General features: G+C 43.4%; 1 protein-coding gene across 2 annotated transcripts in view; it reads right to left on the bottom strand.

Moving 5' to 3' along the window:
* LOC146862118 (protein NipSnap homolog 3A-like) overlaps window positions 1-24,366 on the bottom strand; it is a 418,751-nt gene that overhangs the window by 138,033 nt on the left and 256,352 nt on the right. For both annotated transcript variants that reach the window (XM_085641309.1, XM_085641310.1), the window contains exon 2: window positions 10,669-10,876. In XM_085641309.1, the coding sequence (XP_085497435.1) occupies window positions 10,669-10,876 (208 nt within the window). The remainder of the gene's footprint in view (window positions 1-10,668; window positions 10,877-24,366) is intronic.

Below are 24,366 nucleotides of genomic sequence, written 5' to 3' on the forward strand. Positions count from 1 at the left end.
CGGCTGACACTCCGATCTCAGCCTATATCAATCTATCTGAGTATTTAACTATAAACATACCTAGTTCTCACCTTACCAGGGTAACAATACTTCAGACTATGAGCTTATGTTACTCGTGCTCTGGTGCATACACTCGGTTATTTAGTTATTATGTGGTACTACCCATGACTCTACATCGCCAAAACAGGACTGTGTCTGTAGGCCCTTTTTGGTACCATAGGACTAAGCACAACTATCTTGCATTTACGATTCGTATGCATTTACCTATAAAGTTCTCTCAGTACTCTCTGCTACACCTTATGTTACCAGTGAATTGGCATTTACACTCTGTCGTTTTGTCATTATGTAATTTCCAAAACAGGACTGTGTCTGTATGTCCTGCTTTGTACTACAGGTCTCAGCATGAATGCTTTGTACAGCCCAGTTATATGCCTTTACCAGTAATAGACTTTCAGAACTCTCTCCCACATTTCCTGACATTCCTTTAATGTTACCATTTTATTCTGATTTGGTTATTATCTCGCACACTCTAAGGGCGCGTGACCAGAATGTCTTTCACAAGCCTTTCTATATTGACTCACCGCTCACTGTACGCAAGGGGTGCTGAGTTTCTAGTAATTTAGACCGCACAGGGAAATTGGATCACATTCCAAGATGGCGGCGGCCATCTACGCAACTCAGGGTACTAAACAGCCCAGGTTGCGAAACTGCAGATATAGTCCTTCTTTTATTCTTAGACTAAGCCTATTAAAATATGAGCTTTCCAGCAGGACACTGACGCCGTACAGAGCACACGCGGATTGGGAAGCAGAGCGGCTGCCGGCAAGCACTTTCCTGGAACTTATGTACTCATAGCTCTAGTCACAGACCTCCCTGCAGAGGAGGCTAGCCCTTTAAAATTGAATTTACACGCTATATATGACATTTCATTACTCGTTCCCTTTTCCTGTTTTTTTTGCCCTGATTTTTGTCAAGGATCGGGCAACACCAACAGCAATACACTTGCTGGTATCTTTGAATCTTTACAGTAAGAAAGAAAGCATCTGATAATCAGACAACCAAAATCATAATATCTGAGAACACACTATACCTATAACAAGGTACGTAGGGCCACCATTACTCTACAAAGTTGTTTGTTGAAACACGTTCTTCGTAATTATCCTCAGGAAGGTGATGAGTGAACCTATATATCTTTTTTTGATTCTTAGAACCATTACTTAGCAATGGCCCAAAAACATCTTGCACCTTGGACAAGGACTGTCACATATGAGGCGCAACGATATATCAATTGATCTCTGTATGTAGAGACACATTATTTTGATATCCTTTGGACGGAATTATAACCGAAACTGAGGTTTGGTCTGTCATACACCTATTCCTTACCGCATTCCCCGCTGGAGTAACTTCTTGGAGTAATAATACCCCAGTTTCTGTTTTCTTTTTTTCCTATTTCCTCAGGAGTTTAGATACCCCGGTTTTTCTTAATAATTCACCAAACATTGGGCACCATTAAGGGGAGGTTATGACCTGCACCGGCTATAGCACTGTTATCGTTTTCTACAAATTAAGTCACTCAATTGGCTGTAGCACTGTTGTTTTTTTCTTAATGAAGCCACACAGTTGGCTCACTGCATAATCACTAACTAATGTGTTCAATTGTAAATGGCTCAATGTATAATCTAGGATCACTATTTGGTCACCTAACCACTGACCATCGTGCTGGTCTATGCACGTTAACATGGGTTTCCACTGTTTCAACTAGATAACATGAATCGAGATCATCTTGACACCATGTCACAGTGGGATATTGCCAACGAGTGTAACTGTCTCATACCTACTGTAGTCTAAGTGCAAATGTGTCTGTTTCTTAGCCCTGAAGAAGTCGCTGTTTACTACCTTGAGACGCGACGAAACACGTGTTGGATAAGGCTATGAATACCCATATACAAGAAGAGCATTAAACCTAATCAAAAGACCTAGCAGTGGATTGTTGTTATTATTATACTGTCACAAATTTGTCTTTACACTGCAGGCGGGTGCGTGGGATTGTTGTGTTTTCTGTCTGTGGTCTTTGTCACTCATTGTGGAGTGGGGTGGTTCTCCCTACCCCTTTGCACAGCACTAACACTGCTTTGCACCCAATAGTTTTGCGTACCACCTAGGAGCGCCAACACCCTACTAAACCAACACCCAACTGTGCATTAGAAGCCATGCAGAGGAATGTAAACCAGTTTCTTTGATTGAGTGGCAGTCAGAGCAACTCAATCAATCAATCAATCAATCAATTAATTTGCGCTACTTACCCGTAAGGGTTTCAAGGCGCTGGGGGGGGTGCTGCTGCTACTGGTCGAAAAGCCAGGTCTTGAGTTGTCTCCTGAAGGTCAGTAGGTCTTCGGTTTGTCGTAGGTAGAGGGGGAGGGTGTTCCAGGTCTTGGCGGCGCGGTGGGAGAAGGATCTGCCCCCGGAAGTGGTTCTACGGATGCGCAGGACCGTGGCCCGGGCATGGTCAGCAGAGCGGAGTATCCTGTTGGGTACGATGAAGGAGAGTCGGCTGTTGAGGTAGGCTGGGCCGGTTTTGTGGAGCGCCTTGTGTGCGTGGATCAGGAGCTTGAAGGAGATCCTTCTGCCGACGGGGAGCCAGTGTAGGTTCCTCAGGTGGGGGGTGATGTGGTCGCGGTGCGGGACGTCGAGGATCAGGCGTGCAGAGGCGTTCTGGATTCTTTGTAGTCTGTTGATGAGCTTGAACGAGGCTCCGGCATAGAGGGCATTTCCGTAGTCGAGTCTGCTGCTGACTAGGGCCTGGGTGACTGTTTTCCTCGTGTTTGTCTGGATCCATCTGTAGATCTTGCGAAGCATGCGGAGGGTGTTGAAGCAGGTGGAGGAGACTACGTTGACTTGTTTGGTCATGGTGAGTTTCGAGTCGAGGATGACTCCCAGGTTGCGTGTGTGGTCAGTAGGGGCCGGGGGAGTCCCCAGTGATGCGGGCCACCAGAAGTTGTCCCATGCTGAGGGGTTGGACCCGAGGATGAGGATCTCCGTCTTGTCTGAGTTTAGCTTAAGTCGGCTTTCCTTCATCCAGTCGGCAACGACCTTCATTCCCTGGTGGAGGTTGGATTTGGCGGTGAGAGGGTCCTTGGTGAGGGAGAGGATCAGTTGCGTGTCGTCGTCATAGGAGATTATGTTGAGGTCGTGCTGTCGGGCGATGCGTGCTTGTGGTGCCATGTAGACGTTGAACAGCGTCGGACAGAGGGAGGATCCCTGTGGAACGCCGCAGATGATCTTGGAGGCCTCGGACCGGGACGGGGGCGGCGGACTCTCTGAGTTCTGCCGGAGAGGAAGGAGGTGGTCGAGTCCAAGGCCTTCTCCCGGATCCCTGCTTCTTGGAGGCGCGTGCGAAGTGTGTGGTGGCAGACGATGTCGAAGGCGGCGGAGAGATCCAGGAGGATGAGGGCCGCCGTCTCGCCATTGTCTAGAAGGATCCTGATGTCGTCTGTGGCGGCGATGAGGGCGGGTTCGGTGCTGTGGTTGCTGCAGAATCCTGATTGGGAGGGGTCCAGGATGTTGTTGTCTTCGAGGTGACGGGTGAGCTGGATGTTAACTATCTTCTCGATGACCTTTGCTGGGAACGGAAGCAGGGAGATGGGCCGGAAGTTCTTTTGAGGTCGCTCGAATCCGCCTTGGGTTTCTTCAGTAGGGCATTGGACTCTGCGTGCTTCCAGTTCTCAGGGAAGGTAGCGGTCTCGAAGGAGAGGTTGATGATGTTTCGCAGGTGGGGTGCGATGGAATTGCCGACTTTGTTGAGGATGTGGTGTGGGAGAGGGTCGGACGGGGATCCGGAGTGGATTGTGCTCATGGTCTTGATTGTGTCCTCGATACTCACGTTGGCCCAGGTTGTCAAGGAGTCGTGGAGGGTGGGGTGCGGTGGTTCCGGTGCAACGAGGCCCGCAGGGGATGTCCGGGGTTTGAAGCTGTCATGGATGTCGGTGATTTTTCGGTGAAAGAAGGTGGCAAGGGAGTCGCACAGTCCCTTAATGCCAGGGAGGCAGAGACTCTGCGAGGTAGATTTAAAGCAAGTTTGGCGGCTGCATTCTGTACCCTAGATGGACAATATAAAAGACATTCTGGAAATTCCAGGAGAAGGGCATTACAGTAATCTAGGCAACAAAGAATAACACTACGGACAACCATTGCTCTGGAGGACGGATGGAGTGCATGTTGCAGTGAATAGTGATCCAAGAGAAGGGTGACATGGTAAATGTGATGATGAAACAGTATTGGAAGAGAGTATGCGGCATGTCAGTAAAAACCAGCGATAATTATCGGTAAGCGCACTTAGCGCTAGGATAATTATCACCGGCTAATGTGGGTTTTTATAGCTGAGATAGCGTGCTATTAGCAAAGCTTATCTCAAAAGCAATAAAAATCCTAGCGCTAACTGCCAAACGTGAGATTATCGCTGGAAACAGAGCGATAATCTCACGAAGTTTGGCGTTAGCTGGATGATAGGGCAAGGCAAACTTAGCCATGATATCCACCTTCCATAGGATATCATGGCTAAGTCAGTCCTGAAGCAGGCGTAAGGAAAGTAGCGATAACAGGGGTTATCGCTACTTTTCTTGCCGCAATGCTTCATAGCATGGGGCTTGAGTCTTTTAGCAGAAAGTAACGCAGTGCATCAAGTCACCTTGCTGTGCTGCATTACAGGGAAAGGGCTGGATTGTGCCGTATTTAGCACAATATGACGCATGCCAGCCTATTACCAGCGCTGGTGCACAATGCACACATTGCAGGTGCCATCGCACCATGGTGCAAGAGTGCCTGCGCTGCATGTATAATTTTTTTTGTGCAGGGCGGGGCACCATGCTGCACAAAAACAATCCCCTTAGGCATTTTTCTCTTTCTATGTGTGTTGCAGAATGTAGCACACATGGAAAGAGGAAGTAACAAGGAGAAATACAGATTTTTCCCCTCGTTGCTCCTCACCTGGGAACGCGTTGCATTTTGGTGCACTCCCAGGTCTATATATATATTAGTAAATCTGGGAATGCATTAGAATCCATGGGTTGATGCTTGGGAACACCCACACAATGCCCATTTAGCCCCTCACAGGGCAGAGAAACGCAACGCAGCGATTTGCACTGTTTTGAGTTACTCTAGATTTATTAAGTCACTCAGGGTCACGCAAAGTGGCCTTGCGTGGCTTGATAAATCGCATTTTAGAGTTGCGTTGTGCATGCTCCATGTTGCGTGGTGGAAACACAATGCAACCCCTACATAAATATGGCCCTTAGCCTGGTAGGTCACCACAGGCTTGAGCAATAGCCAGTTGGCTTTTGTCAATATGCAAACGCAAAGGGCCCGGGGCTCAGTACCTAACACCCAATTAATCAGAGGAAGTACTCACTTCCAACGCACCACCTCCTATCTGAATGGCTCATTTTAGCAGCCATTTCTGTCCTGTTAGTGTGAACTTAGTTTTTGCTTCATTAATACCAAGTAATGGTATACGGCAGTAGTTTGGGAAAGCAGCCTTTACGCAGGGTGCACCATCTTTGTACAGGTAATAAAAAGTCCATTATCTGTGAAAAATAACAGGAGCATGCCCTATCCTAACTACATCTAGGGAAGGTTGGCGATCCTTTCATGAATGCCTTTAATGGATATATTGAAGAGAATTGGCTTCAGGACACAGCCCTTGTGAAAAGATTTTGCCAAGTCTAAGTCATCCTAGTCTGGCCGAGGCTTAGTTGCCCTCAAGAAGTACAGACAGAAGCTTCCCTGTAGCATCTACAATCTCAGCTCTCCTCAGTATCAAAGAGGGCCTGTTGACTGAGTCAAAGGCAGCCCAAAGACTTATGAAAATGAGTACCACGAGCCCATTTCAGAGCTTGGCATGTTTCTTGAAAACCATGTAAAGCATAAAGCATTATTCCAGGGTAAAAAACACCTCACAAAATTCTGAAAGGGGGGAGAGGGGGAAATTATACCATTATCCCTCAGTAGCCACTGAATGTGAACAATAAAGATTCTACCAAAATGTCACATCAATTTCAGAAGGTGGCCTATAATTAACCCAAAGGCTCTGAATTCCCTTCTTTGGTTCCGGTTCAGCAATGTTATGGTCAGGGGTGCAGCTTGGTCAGTAAAATTGAGGGGGCGAGCGTAAGATTTCCCAACAATCACACTGGCACAAAGGGGCCTTTTTCAACAGGTTCTCATGCAGTGCAGCCCAGCAGCCAAAAATGCCGACTTTGCTGCGTGAGAAGGAAAAAGCAGGAGATCCCCATATTTACAGAGATATGGCCGCTCCCAAGCGACGGCACAATAGTGCAAGGGTGGCTGCATGAGTCTAGCATAGGTTTTATACTGGTAGGGTACATAGGGTTTTGTGTCTAAAACCATGGGTGGTTGCATGTGAACGCCCATGCACCACCCATGAAAGGTAAATATCCTTTACTCTGCATGCGTTACAACGCATGCCATTACCCCGCATATTTTACTCCGCGAAAACTTTTACAATGCAGGGCTTTACACTGCAGCCATTACAACGCATTTCCCATTACAACGCCCCGGTGGGGTTAAAAATATTAATTGCGTTGTAATGGACAATGCGTTGTAATTGATTGCGTTGTAAAGCCCTGCATTGTAAAAGTCTTTGCGGAGTAAAAAATGCGGGGTAATGGCATTCGTTGCAAACGCATGCGGAGTAAAAGTTCATATTCCCCATGGAACGTGCCCTTGGTGCTAAGTAATGGAAAGCAGAGCTATGTACTTTTTTACATTAATTTCAAGTGAATTCCCAATGCAAAACAAGTTTTGGGCCGGAAAGTAAATTGGTAAACATTTTTTGACTCAAACACAGCATAAAATCTTAGTAAATATGCCTCATAATGGTAAAATACATTATGCGACAAGCAGGGGGCACACGAGGGGGTTAAGGTTCAGTGTAAAGAGAGAGTAATGCGGATTGGTAGGGGTTCTAAGTGAGAGAAAACACAGGGGCAGATTTACAAGCCCCATGCGCCAATTTTGCGTCACTTTTAACATGGGTAAAAGTGACGCAAAAGTGGCGCAAGTGGCTCGTATATCTGCCCCTCATTGTTTTGTGAAACAATCAACATTTTTTTTATTCTCTTTTCACACAGAGAAAGGGAGAGTGTGTGTAAAACTCCTTGTGAAATCCGACAGACACCTCACCATAACCAACGGAAAGCACCCGTATCCACCTATTTATCTCAAAATACATTTAGTGGGGGATGTAGCACCCCTCGAAGTTACGCCCCTGGCTATGGTTTGTGTGTTGTGTTGGTCTTCTGAGATGATCAGTGTTTCTGCCATTAGGGGAGAGGATTAGTTATTACCTTGAACGCAATGCAAGTGATCTTGATGATGATGCAGACTTATAGGTACAGTCAATGAAGTTTTAGAGTTGGAGTGATATGTGGGATTTCATTAGGTCTTCATGTAGCGGTGGAGCAACATGTAGGGTTCTTTTCATTGGGGATAGGGGAGTGCCATAGATGTCAGTGACTAACATGTTAATACTACGCTCTCCAAGTAAGAAAGGACCAGAGCTTGGCTGTGGTTCTGAAGTAGGCTTTTGAACACAAAGCTTGATTTTCTTGCCAGAGTGACAAGTGATAGCAGCCAGTTAGCTTCATCTAAGCGAAGTCGGCCCTGAAGGAAAGGTCATTGTCTATGATGAAGCAAAGGGATTGATAAAGCCAGAACATTTAGCTTAAAATAATGTGGTGAGCTTGTAAAACACTAACACAAAGATTGCTCTAAGAAACAGGAAAATATGCCTTGCTCTAAAGAAGCAAATGAATGTGTAACATGATGAGCCTGATTTTTTTTTGTAGTAGATCTCCATTTCAATCGTATTTACACTGTCAAGTTAAGCTAGGCTTAATTTATTCTCTATTTTACTGCATTTGCCTTTATTTTAACATTGTTAAATAAATACCTCCCCTAGCAAGATGTGGTACGATGCAGTATTAAATAAATAATTCACGTTAACTTCATTAGACATGTTCTCTTCGTAGAATGTGCTGATTTCAATAAATCTTTTCTTTCCTTCCTAAACTACATGTTCTCATCGCATTTGGTTAGATTTTAGCTGTGACTTGTTCACAATATTGAATATCAACAGTATATTAAAACAATAGTGTTTGCAGGAAAATATGAAGCTCATGATATAATTCTGTAGAAGTTACAACTAGAATGTTTCTGCTTTAGACTAGTTCATTGTCACACAGTGGAGTTCTGAAAAGCTAATAGAGTAAGATGTAGGGTTCTTGTGGGAACTCGATGTGAAACTAAGAGTTGCAACTTAGTAGATTGCCTGTAGATAATGTTTGCCGTCTTTCTATGTTACCGTGGGTATGAAGAAGGATGTAGCAGATGATCGAACGATCTTTTCACCATTAGGGAGAGATGACCCAACACCAAAGAAGATGGATACATACATTTTTGTGTTTAATATACGTGTTCCTATTTAGGAGAATGAAGAATCTCTTCCATCGCCCTTTCCTTAGAGCACGCGCTGAGAGCTTTATGCTGATCAGACTGGTCCAGGCTAATTGCTCTGGTATTATCCCTTTTTTTGCCTTTTACATTGTGAGCTACTGCTGATGATGTTTTTTAAACTCCTTTAAGAATACAGCTATTGCTGTGACTAACTCCAAATTGAGAGAAGACTCAGACGAGTTTTCCAGAACTGCTCTTTATGAGGAAGTCAACTAAAATCTAAATTATGTCTCTAAATGACCCTTAAAATTCTCGCTCTTTTCCGAAAAAGGACTCTTTGTGAGTTCTGGCAGACTATGCTCTATTGGAGGAGAATAGGAACTAAGGTAATTTCCTTTATGGAACACACTGTAATATTTTCTGTTCTTGCTAGCCATTTTTTTTCTTGGTTTTTCTGTAAACAGATTTATCTAATTCTTTCATCTGAATAAAGAGATTACAAACCAAACTACTAAACTTAAAACAGTAAATAAATATTTTAAAATTCATGTTAACTCTCATTATTGACTGCACATAATAAGTAGTGTTGAAATTTGATATTGACTTATTTGCCATTTTAAAACGGTGGGAAAGATCCAGTCGACCTGAAGAAGATCAATGCACGGAGTTGGAGACCACTTTTGTAAGTGAAGAGTTGAACTGATTTAAAGAAAAACACCAATGCGCCAGAAGGATTTAATAGGCGCACTGTAGAGGGAGTGATTACCCCTACCATCATCTTGTAAATACAGACTTGTATTAATACCTGTTCAAGGTTGTTGTCAATACGGATGACTGAATTCAGTTTGAGATGGGACTGGTTGTTCAGGACACTCTGAGGCCGAGAGAATCTTGAACTAATTGATGTTGGTGCTTGAGAAGGCTCTTAAGTATCAATTAATTTTACTTTAAGTTTTGAGGCTTAAATTTGACATTACTCTAGGAAAGCAGAATAAAAGGAATACAGTGCAACAGTCTATTTCCCCCAGTTTCCTCTACTCTTCACTTGTCTGCATTCTATGTCAATCTTCAGAAATCGTGCTATTGCATTTTTTTGCACATCTGTCATGCGTGTGCCCCTGGCATTATAATCTTTTCGCCATCCAGCCTGTGCCTGACAGGTGTATTACCATGGATCCCTCCAACAAGGTTATCTCTCTACTTGGAGTCATTTAGGACAGTGAGTTTTATTAAGATGTTTTGTTGTTTACAGAACTCCCGCGCTCTACCACGCCCCTTTTTATCAATATTTCTATGCCCAAGATCCACCAGACTTTCCGTAAACAGGTTACTACTGAGATATGTATTGTTAAACCCAAATTGCAAGAGCTCTATGCTTTGGAACAACTTGCCGTCATGGGAGCTCCTCTGGAGGCACCTAAAGCATGGTGAGCAGCTGCCATGTTTCATGTGGCTGGTCAGCAAACTTTTTTTCTTCCAAAGGGGTAGTTTGGTTTTGAAAAAACAAAACAAAACAAAACTAATAGCCAGATACCCTGGGAGTTTTCTTGTTGTCGTTTTTCCTGTCTGGAACTGACACGCTTTACCTGGCAAGGAGCGAGTATTCTGCCGTTTGAAAGCAATGGCACACTAGACTCTAAATAGAGCGGCTGGGCTGTCAGTTTGGCAAGCAGGATGTTCTGCCAGAGTACTCTGTCTGCCAAACGCTAAATAACCCTCATAGGGCCTGATTACAAGTTGGCCAGTTAATTCCATCCATTGCATAAACCCCTGTTTACGCAGAGGATGGAATTACGTGTTTGGCTTCCATTAACACATCCAGAAATTATTGGATGTGTTGAATACCTCAAGCTTCATTACATTTTGGCAGGTCAAACCTGCTGAAATCTAACAGGGGAAATTTGTATGGTATTTGATGTACCATGCGTAATTTGCAGTGTAAAACACCAAAATCTGCATGTGATTCTCCAATAACTTGTAAAAGGTGATATTTACGGCCCCCATTAAATAACAAACCCAGGGTATCATTATTTACCAGGTGAGATTAATAGCACCTTTACTTGTAATCAGGCCCTTAGTCCTATTTGTGCTTTGACAGAAGCACAAGTGCATGGAAAATAAACCTTGTGCTTTTTCTTACTGAGGATTGCTAAAGACAGTGTGGTTGAAACATGTCAACAAGAAACAGTGGAAGCATACCAAATTCCCACATGTTAGAAAAGATGCTCAGACCACCCATCTCCACAGCCCAAAGACCGATAAATTCAGGATGTGATGTTAGAAGGTTGCTGTGGTCCGTAAGCAACTTCATGCAGTCGTTCATTTTGGCTGGCGTCACGGTATATGTACGAAACTCATACACTTTGCTAACTTCTTGCTGGGGTCCTGATGTAAAGGATGCACATGCCTGAAAAATAAATTGTTTAAGGGCTATTGAAAGGGGTAAAACAACAGGCAAAAACAACACACATCGAGAACTAAATAGCTAACATTTCAATACAGTACCAATCTGACCATTTCTACCTCGCCTAGTTCCTCAAACTAAAAAAGATTTTATGACTAATCTCTAACATAAGAGAGATCAAATATTGATTTTTCTGTCCTAAAGCTCATTACTGGATTTAAAGAAGTAGAATGGAACACACTGGTGTTTCAGTAGGCTCTCTTGACATGTGCCTGTCCAATGGAGCCCCAGTTTAATCATAACTTGTATACAAGTGTGGCTCATATCAGACTGAGCTCTTGTCAGATACAGCACACCCTCTAATGTGCCATGTGTGGGTGGTAGGCAGACTGTTTGAACCTGCTGCTGTCCATTTCTAGAACACACTTTAGTCTTGGGGATATAAGTTATTTTCATATAACTTGAAATGCTTGACAGCCACTAAAATATAAAGTAGTGGACAATACCCCCCACAGAGGACCTCCCCGTCCCAACCCTTACATTTGTGAGGCGATCCCGACTCCTGACAGGCCTCTGAAAAGCTAGTCTGTTTTTTATTTTTAGTATATAATCCCCTTCCACCCTTCACCATGCCTGCTAATCACAAGAACAGACACAACAGCAGCAGGAACAGGACTGGGACGAGGAGGACCTCAATTGGGGTAATGAAGATTACCGGAAAGGAACCACACATTTTCTGCTCTTTCTTATGAGTACTGATGTCCCTAAGATTCAGTTTATGAATCATGAACAGAGAACCCTGTGCCACCGACACCCATCCAAGATGATGATCGTGGTGGCATAGAAATAGAAGATGGATTCATCCATCATGCATGCTGTGATACCCTTTCCTCGTTTCCATCTGGAAACCAAGTAAAGCGCTGAACAGAGGATATAATGTACTATTGGGAGGACCGATTCCCCTCAGTTACCGACATGCAGAAAACAGGCTCACCAGGAAATATTTGGTGGCCCACCATCATGCTATCCCCAAGCGCAGGAGTCAGACCCCATGTAGTGGGATCATTGTTGCAATCTTTCACTGTGTGTTTTGACTTTTGAGGATAATATTGTGAGTTTCCATGAATCTTGGGTGTAATAATGAATGTACTTTTGATATCTGACTAACAGGATTTTGTTTGCCACCTTCAATGGAAAAAGGATCTGTTTTTGGTGAACTTTATAAGGGTCTTGCAAATTTGTTTATTTCTGTGGTCAAGCATGAAAGCATATTTTTTTAAATTTCATACTGACTTTTATTGTTTTATTTTGTTACATATGGTGTTATGACATGCTGTTCTGTGACATTAGACATACACTTCAGAACTATTTTGCATAGCCAGAAACAATCTACAGCATCTTCCAGTGTTTTTAATATTGCCTTAGTAAACATCATGATTAGAGAACTTTATTTCAATCACTATGGATCATAAAAGTACAAACAATCAAGATAACCAACATCACATATTTACATAAAAGTACAAATATACATAACAATAAATAAAGCTATAAAAACAATTTAAAAACCACAAATTTGATAAGCAAAAGACCACTATCTAAGATGCATAAAAAGAACAGCGACCTGGGTTAAGGCTTGCAGTAGTATTACACATCCAACCACAGTGCATCATAGACATCAAATAATTAATTTCATAGGATGGGAATTGGCTGTGCAAGTTTCACATGCTTTATCCCAAATGCCATTAAAAACTTAGCCAGGCACAAAACCATGATCCGACTGGTATCACACTGCAATAGTTCAAATGTTTCCTGGTACTCCCTACTTCCCAAATTTTTGCAAAGGGGAACAATCCATTTTGCACGTAGTTGTTTATAAAGGGGGCAGAAAAACAAAACATGGATTAGTGATTCGGAACACCCTTCACAGCCTAAACATAGATCATCGTTTGAACCACTTCCCTATTGCTATCTACCAGTAAATGATTTTACAGGTAGAGTTCTATACCTAAACTGAAGGTAGAGTTTCCTGGCAAATGGAGAGACAATTTCGTTGATGGCACTTTCATAGAAAGCCATTGGTTTATGATCAGTGAAGGCCACAGTTAGGGAACCCTTACATTACATCTTTAACTTATTGCTATGTGCCTCTTGGTTAAAACCAACAAACGGTCACTAGTGTTCTTTTTTTTAAGTCTTGCATAGTCTGTGCATGCGCACGTTCTTCAAGATACTTTGTTTACTCTCAGTGGGCTTGGAGGCCGCCCATTACTTACCACTGTTGACATCATTGTCATTCTCAATTGCTTGCATCCTACTGGTCAGTTCTGCGGTTGCCACTTTCTTTTCTTGTATGAAGCACTTCCCTGGAGCATGGTCCAAGTACCTGTGTCCTTCCCCTGCTCGCACTTTTAAGAGCTATTTATTTCATTTTGCTGATGCACTCTACAGAGTGCTTCTTTTGTAGCTGGCTCTGTCCTGTATATCTCCCCTGTCCATATGCTCCTTTCCACCCTCCCTTTGTCTGTTTGCAGTTAGGCTAACACTTCTACTCGCTTTGGAAGGACTTCTGTTGGAATCCGGAGTGAAACTATGCAGTTTGGCCATGTGATTTATTGGCTGCCACCCACAGCTCGTAGTGATAAGGTGAGCAATGACTATCTGTAGTTGTAGAATGGCCAGATTCATCGGCTGCAGGAAATCGTGTCTCTGTTGCAGTACTCGTTTATTTAAGCTTGAAAGCCTACATGCAAACTACCCCTTCTCCACACCAGAATGCAGCACACATAGAAGGAGGAAAACACCATCCCTAATTGTTTTTGCACAGGAATGTGTCCCTTCCTGCACAAAAACAATTATCCCTGCAATGCAAGCACCCTTGCACCATGGTGCCAGGGTGCCTGCATCGGTACTAGGCAGCCAATTGTGCGCCAGTGCATAGGAAAGCACAGGGATGCATCATATTGCTGTAAACACGATGCATCCCTGCACTGTCCTAATGATGCAGTTTGGTGCAGCAAGATGGCTTGCACTTCTGTGTCATTTTTTAGTAAATATGCCCCCATGTTCTGTTCAAATATGTTTTTTAATTTTCCCAGTTGAGTCAACTGTTTTCAAAATGTGTATTTGAAATGTGTTCTCTCTGAAGAATCTGTGCCTCCTTGGCACAGCTACAGGACCAGGAGACTGTACACAATTTGCATGAGCCAGTACAGCACCCATCACACCTCCTAAAGCAGCACGGCTGCCTGAAGCTATTTACACTTTTTACTGGCAGACTTCTGCATTCTTTTCCAGGCCAATTTCATTGTCATGTGTTTATTGTTTATTTTTCAAATCCAGCTTTTAAAAATTTTTGTAATGAAAGGTGTGCACCGTTTATTCATCGTAGAAGCCAACCTGAGCATTTAAACTCATGAATTATTGTGACTTTCAGGATAGCTATTTAAAATAGCTGCACATACAATAAGGGACATATTTACAAGGAGCTTATGCCACCACTGCCTCATTTCTTTTAACGCAGTGGTGGCGCTTTTGTTTGCTTCATATTTACAAAGTGACACATCTAGGCAGATGCGTCACTTTTCATTAGGGTGCGTTGTTTTTTTCCTTCGTCTGAATCGGCTGTGTCGGGTTAGAATAAATATATGCAGGGTAGGCGTTCCTTCGTTAAATACCCCATAAAACTGACGCAGTGGTGTTTATGACTTTTTCCAAAAGTCACTAATCATCGGGAAGTGGGCCGCTGCTCTTGAGATGCGTCTAAATTACTATACCTCTAAAATCCATGAATATGAATAACACATTGGCTGTTGCCGAGGAATTTGACCAGCTGAAGTGACTTGAAACAGTGTAATCTGCAATCAAGTAACACATATGATAGGTAATACAACTCCCACATTACACACCATTAATGACATGTCACACATACATAGGGGGAGTGGTACACATAAGTACACTATTCCCACTTGTATGCCTGACATTCAGGACCAATGTAATAGAGTGAAAGGTGAGTTTTTCACATTTTGACTCTATTACATTGCTCCCCATTCAGTCAGGAGTGGCTGGTAACATATAAAAGCAGTGGGGCGAGCAAAGGGCCCCACCGAATCTCAAAACACATTTTATAAAACAAAACAAAATAAAAGCACTCGTGTGCACTAAAATTTGATAAAAAATAAAATAAATGTACTTACCTGCGCTGTGTCTTCTGTCTCCTTTCAGTCCGTGGCTCCGACAGGCACCAGTGGAATAGAAAACTTCCCTAACCAATCCAGATACTGCTCTCATGCTGCCTGAGAGCAGCGCCTGGATTGGGTGGAGCGGGCTGGCTAGACGTTCCTTTAGTACCTGTAAGCCTGTTCTTTGCCTCCACCCAGCTGGGTGGAAACAAAGCACAGACCCACAGGTGTGCAAAGTGTGCATGTCAGTTTGGCTAGCTCATGACAATCAGCCAAACTGACTTGCACACTTTTGCAGTGTCTGGCCAGCCACGTCACTAGTCCTCCATGCAGCAGAGGACACGATCCTCCTTTATCCCGGATCCTGGCAGGCAGACGGCTACGGCGCAATTTGTGAATAATAAAATGGCGATTAAATAATTTCATTGCAATTTTATTGTTCACATTGCTTTAGCGCAACTTGCAGCAGGCGGGGGGATGCTCCCCGCCCTTACGAAGAAACCACCACTGCATACAGTATGCCACTTGTGGCAGTCAAAACTGTTGCATTGCCTCTTTTTTGGATGCATTTCTGTGGTTGAGTCAGTTTTTTGACCACCTACACCAATGCGCTACTTTTGGACCGGATGCCTTGCGGCATCCTTCCAACGGATATGTCAGAACTTCTGATGCATCCTTGGGACATTGCGCCATGGAGCCCTGTATTATAAATATGGCGCATCCATGGCGTCATAAGGATTTTTCATGCAGCAGCAAGAAATGTTGGCGCATAGCTGCCTTGGTGCAGTGATGCATAATTTCTTGTAAATATGCCCCTAATTGTCCATTGAATCCATAAAATGTAGGCAGTGGCTATCCTGAAAATCATATAAGAATTCAGCCCGCCTGGACCTATGTTCGGTGCCCGTTCATTAATTGGTTGAAAAGCAACTTGGTGCAAGTAGGGTGGCCATCTCATTCTGTGTTTCCTGTCCTGGCTTTAACACTTACAAAGCATTGCTATTCAGTGATTCAGTGTGTTAGTGTATAATCAGAGCAATAGAAGCAAACCGAGACTACAGCAAGCAGAATGCATTGAACTGCCAAGCAGAATCCTAGAACTGGACACACACTGTCCAGAGGGGGATATTTACAATAACATGTCGGAGCACGGTGTTACTCCAAAATTGATAACACACTCTCCAGAGGGGGATATTTACAATAACATGCCGGAGCACGGTGTTACTCCAAAATTTATAAAGCCACACTCCCACAATTTTTAAATGCAGGTATGCGCCGTATTTACAAAAATACGGCACACCACTGCATTTTCCTCTGGTACTTGAGCTAAAAAGCTGCCTAGCGCCAGTGCAGGCCCCCCTGCGCCATGTTGCAAGGGTGCCTGCACTGAAGGGGGGATTGTTTATGTGCAAGAAGGGGCACCTTCCTGCACATGAACAATCTCTAAATGTGATGTGCTGTTTCTATGTGTGCAGCATAATGCAGCACACATAGAAAGAGCAAAATTAATAATTAATCATATCTCCTTGTATCGCCATCCTGAGACCAGGTTTTACCTGGCCTTGGTTTTTGGGCACCGCCACATCCTTGTAAATATGGGGCAGCGTCAAAAAGCAATGGATGTTACGGAGGAACTCCCAAAGCAACACCCATTGCACACCCTTTCAAGCTTAATGAAGCGTAAAAAGGGGCCCTATTTACAAGGCAGTGTTAAGCCACATCAAGTGACGTTCTGGTGGCGATATCCCCTTGTATATATGCCCCAGAGTGAGGTGGCCATCCTGGGAGTAAATACATTTTTTATCGGGGTAGCTTTGCAACTGAGCTATCTATATGGGCATCCAATGGAGGTTACCCATGGACAGACGACGGAAAAGGTATAATTAAATAAATAAATAATAACTATTCCGCCGTCGTTTGGCTCCCCACCTTGACGCGCCCTGGCCCGCCCCACGGCGTTTACCGATGTCGGCTGCCGCTACCTCAGTGGGGTGTTATGTAATTGAAGGTGTGCACCTAATAGTGTGGATATGCATTTGCCAAACAACTCCTTGTTAAGAAAAAAGTCCTACAAGAGGAGCATGTGCCACAAAAAATGCAAAGCTTAACAAATTGTGTTCTGGATCATCTTGTGCAAGTAGCTCCTCAGATACCCATGCTTCCTTGATTGGCATTCCTGTTTCACACAATCTGACTTCAGCAGAGCATCGCGGCACATTTGGTAGTTTCCAAAACAGCTGGAGTCTGAATCGGCCTGCGGAGATGGGCAGTCAGTGGTTTGGAATTAAAGGTGTGCACCTTTTATTCAGAATTCAACAATATGTAAGCCTCTTGTTAAAGAATAGATGTACAATATTTCAGAAGCAAGGATCTTTCTTCCATCAAAGAGAAAGCCTCAATGCTGTTTTGCCTTTTCAAGTGCCAGATAAACGTGACTGGAATGAACGTGTTTTCTGTTTTTATATTTTTGTTTGCGGTGTGATGGACAGTGTGCTAGTATACAGCCGAGCCTGCTATATACGGTGACACAGCCTTGTGTAAAGCATTCTTCTCACAGAGGGAGTACTGGGGCTGGCTCCGAGCAGGAGCACCCACACCAGAGGCACAAGGAGGTCTGAGGCCTCATCACTCTAAACTTCCTGACACAGCGATTAGAGACAGAAAAAGGACACGCCTGGCCAATACGTTTCCTCACCTTCAACAGGAACTGCAGCCTCAGCCTCGCCCTCACCTCTACCATGTGTCAAGGAAGAGTGTTGAGGAAGAACTAGCCCACAATACATTTCTAAAGTTATTCTGGTCTCCACCACTCCCACTTCTCTGTCTGGATCACCACCTCCCTCCCACAGGGATGGGGCCAATCCATTTCTATTGTCCAGGAAGTCTCTTCTGTCATCCAAATGGATCCTTTTAAAACTGTGAGGCAGGCGTTGAGGGCGAACACCAAAAGAAATCTGCTTCAGCATGTGCAGAATTTCACTTTTTGCATTATTTTGCCTTAAAATGTCCCACATTGTTACGATCACGAGGTTACTGCTTCTTTCAAGTGATGCATAAATCTCGATATTCCCCAAGACATTCATCCAGCCATTACTTTGCCTTTCCGCCCCCTGTGGTGTTGATCAGCTCTCTTTGCTGAAGTGTTCCAGTGGTATCTGAGCAGTGGAGTGAATCAAATTGGCCACATCTCTTGTCAAAGATCACACCAATCTCCTTTGTAAGCAATACATCCCTTTAGTTTAGTTAATACTTCCCCCAATTATCTGCATGAACTCATGTACCTCTGCTAATGATCCCACCTAAGTCCTATTAATTCCATCTTCCAACGAAAAGAAACTTACGTAAATGCATGGATGGTTTCCTTGAGAGCACAAGAATAATCCAACTAACGAGTTCTGACCAATCAACACTGACTAAGCACTAACATTGGGTTCCCGGAGCAGCGTTCTGCCCAGCGTAAAGAGCTTCAGCTCTCAATCAATCAATCAATCAGGGAATTGTAAGCGCTCTAATCATCCGTGAGGGTCTCAAGCCGCTGAGCTCTACGTCAAGGGTAGTAAGGGCTACATAAATACAATTACAATAAAAGCACACATAATTGCACATTTACTTCCAAGCAGCAAGCAATACGGTCATCTTCACAATTATAACGTTACTCAATCTCGTCAGTACTATGAGAGTTCATAATTTTTTTCTGGAATCGATGATATTTCAATTACCACTGCCTTCATTCAACTGGCATTATTGGGAAGGGCTATTTAAAGTAAACAAAGTTAAACAAAATATCACTTGCCAATTCTTATTGTTAAAAAAAGCTTGTGCTACATCACTTCTACATTTTTACTCTCAACTGTTTGTTTTTTGTTTATGTGAAAGCTGGCTTTACCTACATTTGATGTTATTGGTTGTTTCTATTGTAGCAAAATCTGGAGCACCACACTGAAATGCGTTAGTCTAATTCCTGATGCGTGGTACTTGGCAGGACCAAAATTGTCTTGCTCTTTTCAAATCATTTCTACTTGATCTAGCATAACCTTCAAATGTGCTGGGAAAATGGACATTACCTATGACGTGTTATCCGTTTATGTCCTTGGTGTGACATACCACTTCTGTTTGCAACTTTTTTGAGATTGGACCTTAGCTGCTTACCTGTTTGATGTATCATTTATACATCCCAGATGATGTTTGACCCAAGTGGCTTGTCCTTGCCGGGTGTCCTTCCGCTACTCACCCTTTAGAAGCTGCTTTTTCTTTTATTTGCAGCACTTAATGAGAGCGCATGTATTTGCAGGCCGTCTCTTCTCCACTCCCACTCTATCCCATGATGTTGCTGGTGAACGGCCTTCGTTGCTTTCCCCGCCCCTCCTAACACCCTCCTACATTGTGTTCCATTGCTTCCTCCGCCTCCTGTGTTGTGTTGCTTGTTCCACCCCCCTGTCAGACAAAAAAGCGTTATGACATGGCTATCGCTGGCTGCGTCATATCACTTTTTTCCATGACTTTCAGTCATGCTCAACATCTGCTGCGCTGCTATATAACATGGCTAAAACACATTGGCTAAGCCGATAGTTCCTGCATAGGCAAGACCTAATGGCTTTGCCAATGCACATTTCTCTTTGGGTTGGGGCTAAGAGCACAATAGACATACTTCTGAAGTAAGGTAGCACAGATGTTTGTTGTTCATGCAGGCCTTGGATTTGATTGGTGGGGTCCTTGTCTAGTTTGTTCTTACATACAAATGTGCACTTTTAAAATTGTGTGGTAAAATGCTATTTGCTTTTTCTGAATCTTGGTTGGAAGTGTTTCTTTTCCTGGTATGTATTTGGTGCTCTAACAAATGTGTTTTCTTTTGAAATTGCCATATCTCTCACTGCGATGCTTCCACATTGGCTTTGTTGTTGATCTGAATTTATACTTACATTCAACTGCTTGTTCTCTGTTATTTCTTTTGTGTTTTATTTTTCACTTGCAATGAGTTGTATTGATAACTGCACATTGCATGTATGTTTGTTTCAGGGTTCGTCTGTTTGCTCGATGTTTGGTCAGTTTGTGTGTTGACATGTGACTGATGTGTTTTTTAATTTTCTGGTGTTTTCAGAGTAGGACATGGCTGCTAATTGCAATTATTAACTTGGAATATGTTGTTGTGGAAGGGGCTTGAAATAGTGTGCCTTTGGCAATGTTTTGATTGCTTGTGCTAAGCATGTGCTTTTTAGGTCGAGCTAAACAGCGATTGCGCTGTTGCTAAGCGACCTGTTGATATGCTTTGGGAATTAAACTCCGCCCATTTTAGCCGATTGCTTTTGATTTGTCTCTGTCCACATCCTTTACAAATCCTTGCTTGCTAATGGCCAGTTGTTCCTCTTTGTCGCTCCTTTATGTTTCCGGTTTCCTCGGATGCAAGTACTGCATTTTTATGCTTAAAATGGTTATGTCTTCCTTTGGGGACTACTTTTTACTTTTTTTTGTGTTTTCCCACGTCAGCACAGCACATCTTCACGTCCGTCATGCTTTCCACTTGTACAATCTCTATGTATTTTTAAGATGACCATCACTCCCAAGCTGGAAAATACAAGCTGTTGTGCTCCATCGGAGCTGCTTCAACGCCTCAGGTCCCAAGGCCAATGAAGTGTTAAGAGTTCACTCCAGCAGACAGCAGGCATGGGAGGCATGCGGGGAATAGCGGGGCAGTTGGCTGCTAGCATCGCCTAGGCACGGGCTTTCTGCTCTCCTCCCGTCTCGACTAAGTTTTGTTTACTTAATTTTCTTCCTTGATTACTGCACTCAAAATGTTTTTAGAAGAAGTTCATTTAATTTTTTCCCCTTTCCAGGTCTAGACTAGAAGCTTGCTCGCCTCTCAGCATATGCTCGCGCCATACCTTCTGCGCATACATGTTAAAGAGCAAGCACGCGATTGAGCTATAAGTGAAATACCACTGGAGTTAAACAGTAGTTTAGCATGTAACGTTTACTGCAGAAAATGGGCAGTTTATGCATTAGCCAGGTTCAACGGGGGACATTAATTTTTGGGTTGCACACTAATTCTGTTAAAGCATTTTACATTTTGGAAGGGTGATATGAAGGGGTCCCAATAATGACTGCTTGCAAGCTAAGGGATAGTCCTTCCAGCGAGCAAGGAGCGATGTGTAGGGGTGGGCGGAATTTGCGAAAGTGACTTTCGTAAATTATCGCGAAAATGTTAAAAATCTCCGCAAACACGCGGAAATATCGCGAAGATGTGGACGTTTTTTTCCCGCCCGTTCGCGGTATTTTCTGCGCGGTCGCGGCTCGCCAACTTACCCATGCGGTTGCTCGCGGGCGCGGCCATCTTGTTTTCACTCTTCTCGCGGTGCCTGATCGCGAGAAGAAAGACGTGATCGCGCGACCAATGACATTACTGCGGGCGCGAACTGTCGCGAGACAGCGCAAATGGCTATCAACAATCCAACATCTCGTGGAGAACGCGACCGGATCGGGAAAACTTGTCGGCGAACGCGGGGATTCAGGTAAGGCGATTGCGCGCGCGCAAGAATGTATTATTTTACAGCGCGGGCAAGAAATAAATTATCGCTAAGCTGCGGAATGCGGAAATTTTGACATTTTCGCGCTCTCCACGGAACGCGAAAATGTCAAATTATCGCAATATCCGCGACCGGAACAGAATTTTCGCCCAGGCCTAGCGATGTGTAGTCCGTCTTCTTTGTCAAGTTGCCAGTCTTTCCAGAGCAGTTGTGCTGGAAACAGAAACTAGAGCTATGGCTTCGCAGCCCCGCCTAAGCCTTGGGAGACCCGGCGGGGTTCGCCTTCCTCCAGGACCCTGCGGAGAGTAGTGACACATCTCCTGAAGTTTATTAGGTCAAGCAAGGCAGTGCTTGCACTGCCAAGTTTCACGTTTTATTTTATTAGCATAGTTACTTAAAACTACTGCTAAAAAATGTATCAAACATTTTCATTATAAATTACAATTTTAGGAGAAAGATAAAAAGAGTCATTTAGTAAGAAAACCAGTTAAATCGGTTCAAATCAGTTTAATCGGTTAATCTGTCATGTTCAAATGCAAGATTTAGTGATTGGTTCATTAACTTAGCAGCATTTAACCTTTTTATATTTAGGCAGTAAAATTGCTTTGTTCGATTTAGTGCTGAGGTTTGCCTGTAGCTGTTGTTGCATTTTCTTCTCCACTTGCCTCAAAAACTTTACCAGGCGGCAGTTCAGCTGTGTGTCCTCGGATGCAAAACACGCCAGCACCGCTTGCCTCTGTGTGCGAATGCCTCTGTAATTAAAAAGTAGTTTTAAAAGCTGTTTTCGTTCTTGTATCATTTATTTACAGGTGTAGAACAGGTGCAGCATGTCTTCTTGCGCTGTGCCGCACAAGCAGCAGGGGGAGTCGAATTGGTTTTTCAGCCAGTGCGGAAAGGGCTTTGTGCATGGATGCAGGCCAAGTCGGTACTTCAAGAATTGAGGGTCATATTATCAAGAATGGCGTTAAAAATGATCGCCGGTTTAGCGGCAGAAAAACCACCGCAGTCTCTAATTTAAACACATCTAGAAACTATCTAAAGTGTTCACACCACTCCCGACTTCACCATTCTCTCTTCCTTCAGAGAACAGGGTGCAAATGCTTTTCAAACAGATTGAAGTGAAAAGGTTCCATATGCCACAGCAACACTGATAACGAGCGTCACTGCAAAGCTCTGCTTCAGTTTATTATAGGATTGCTGTTTCCTTTCACAGCAGATTGTCAAACCTTGAAAACTGTTCGGCCACTCCAGACATTGTGACACACCGTTTTTCTATTTTTTCTAAATAAAAAAAGGGTGCATTTAATTCAATCTGCTTGCTAGCCCTCCTTCTACTATTACACAATGTTTTACTGCCTTATAAGAAATAGCCTTCCTTTCATATCCTTTTCAATGTATGTCTCTAGCAATTAAAACACATTTTGATACCTTCTAAAACGCAGTGTATTTTCTAATTCAAATATCTAATTTGGATTTCTTTTTATTTGCCAAAACACCATCTGTGCAAATCGATTTGCCTGTTTTTTCTGAATCACAAACATGTATATGTGCTGTTTTAGAAGGTTGCCTTTTGTTAATGCATTTTGATAACAAAAGCAAAGGCCTTGCTAGTGTCATCTATGTATTTCGGTCTAGAAGGATTTATTTCTATCACAAATAACCAGGGAACTACAAAACATATGAATAAACTCGACCATGAGTTACAAAGTACGTTGTCTACTGTGAATGGCTGTTTTTAGGTATGATATTTATTTGGTTTTGAAAATCTTTTTAATGGTAAATAAACATACCTTTTTCCTTTAATATTTTGATTCCAAATATACTAACTTCTACAACGCCAATAGCTCAAACTCAAACAATTGCAAGACCTATTGCATTTCCAATGCTTGTTTTTCTTATTGCCATCTAGCACTTCTGGCATCTGCTGAGGTGCTTATCCAGAGCACATGCTTCTCTGCCTGTTGTTCTGGGTGTGTTAATCGTTTCAGACGTGCAGGAGGCTGCATGTTTTTGGAATGTTGGCTTTTGTTCGATTTTAACAGGACCTCTGTGCTCATGTTGGGCTTCATTTAATTTATATGCATTTTATAACATTTAATCTGCAACAACATGTTCTCCTCCCACGTCAGAATAATTTGTGATGACATCAGGCAGACGGGCTGTGCGGTGCACGGGTGACTCGCGTATTTCTCTGGTTCTTGCAGTAATTGCTCTGGTTTAGACAGGACTTTATTTGAGCCAGTTGCTGCGGGTGGGGCCCGGTGGTTAATTTGAGACAGTATCCATCAGCTCTCATTTTTGCAGACCGGCTGTTAGACCCCGGGTCCCAGGGACCACCGACTCCGACATGGTAGCTTGGCGCGAGGCAGGTAGGCACGTCGGAGGCTTTGTGTGAAGTAGTTGTGCAACACGCTCCTACTCTGACACAGTGAAGCACACGCAATAAAGAGACACCACGCTAATCTCATTTACAAAAACAAGCATTGGCATGGCCAATAGGTCTCTCCTTTGGGTACTTATAAGTGTTTAGCCATGCAACAGTTGTTGTTGCACCAAGGATATTGTGCTGCATAACTAAATACTTATAAGGTACCAAAAGCGAGACCTATTGGCGATGCCAATGCTTGTTTAATCTGGCTACCAAATGTATAAAAAGCTCTCCAGTAAACACTTCTTAGTACTTCCAGAGTGCTGTAAAGCCAGCTTGTGCAGCCTCTCAACAGTGGTGCTCAGGATTACAATGCTTACCTTCATTAGTTAGAGATTTGTGGCGCAATTTTTGGAAACAGGTTTA

Source organism: Triturus cristatus, chromosome 2_2 (assembly GCF_964204655.1).
Source record: "Triturus cristatus chromosome 2_2, aTriCri1.1, whole genome shotgun sequence".
In the NCBI taxonomy this organism is placed as follows: domain Eukaryota; kingdom Metazoa; phylum Chordata; class Amphibia; order Caudata; family Salamandridae; genus Triturus; species Triturus cristatus.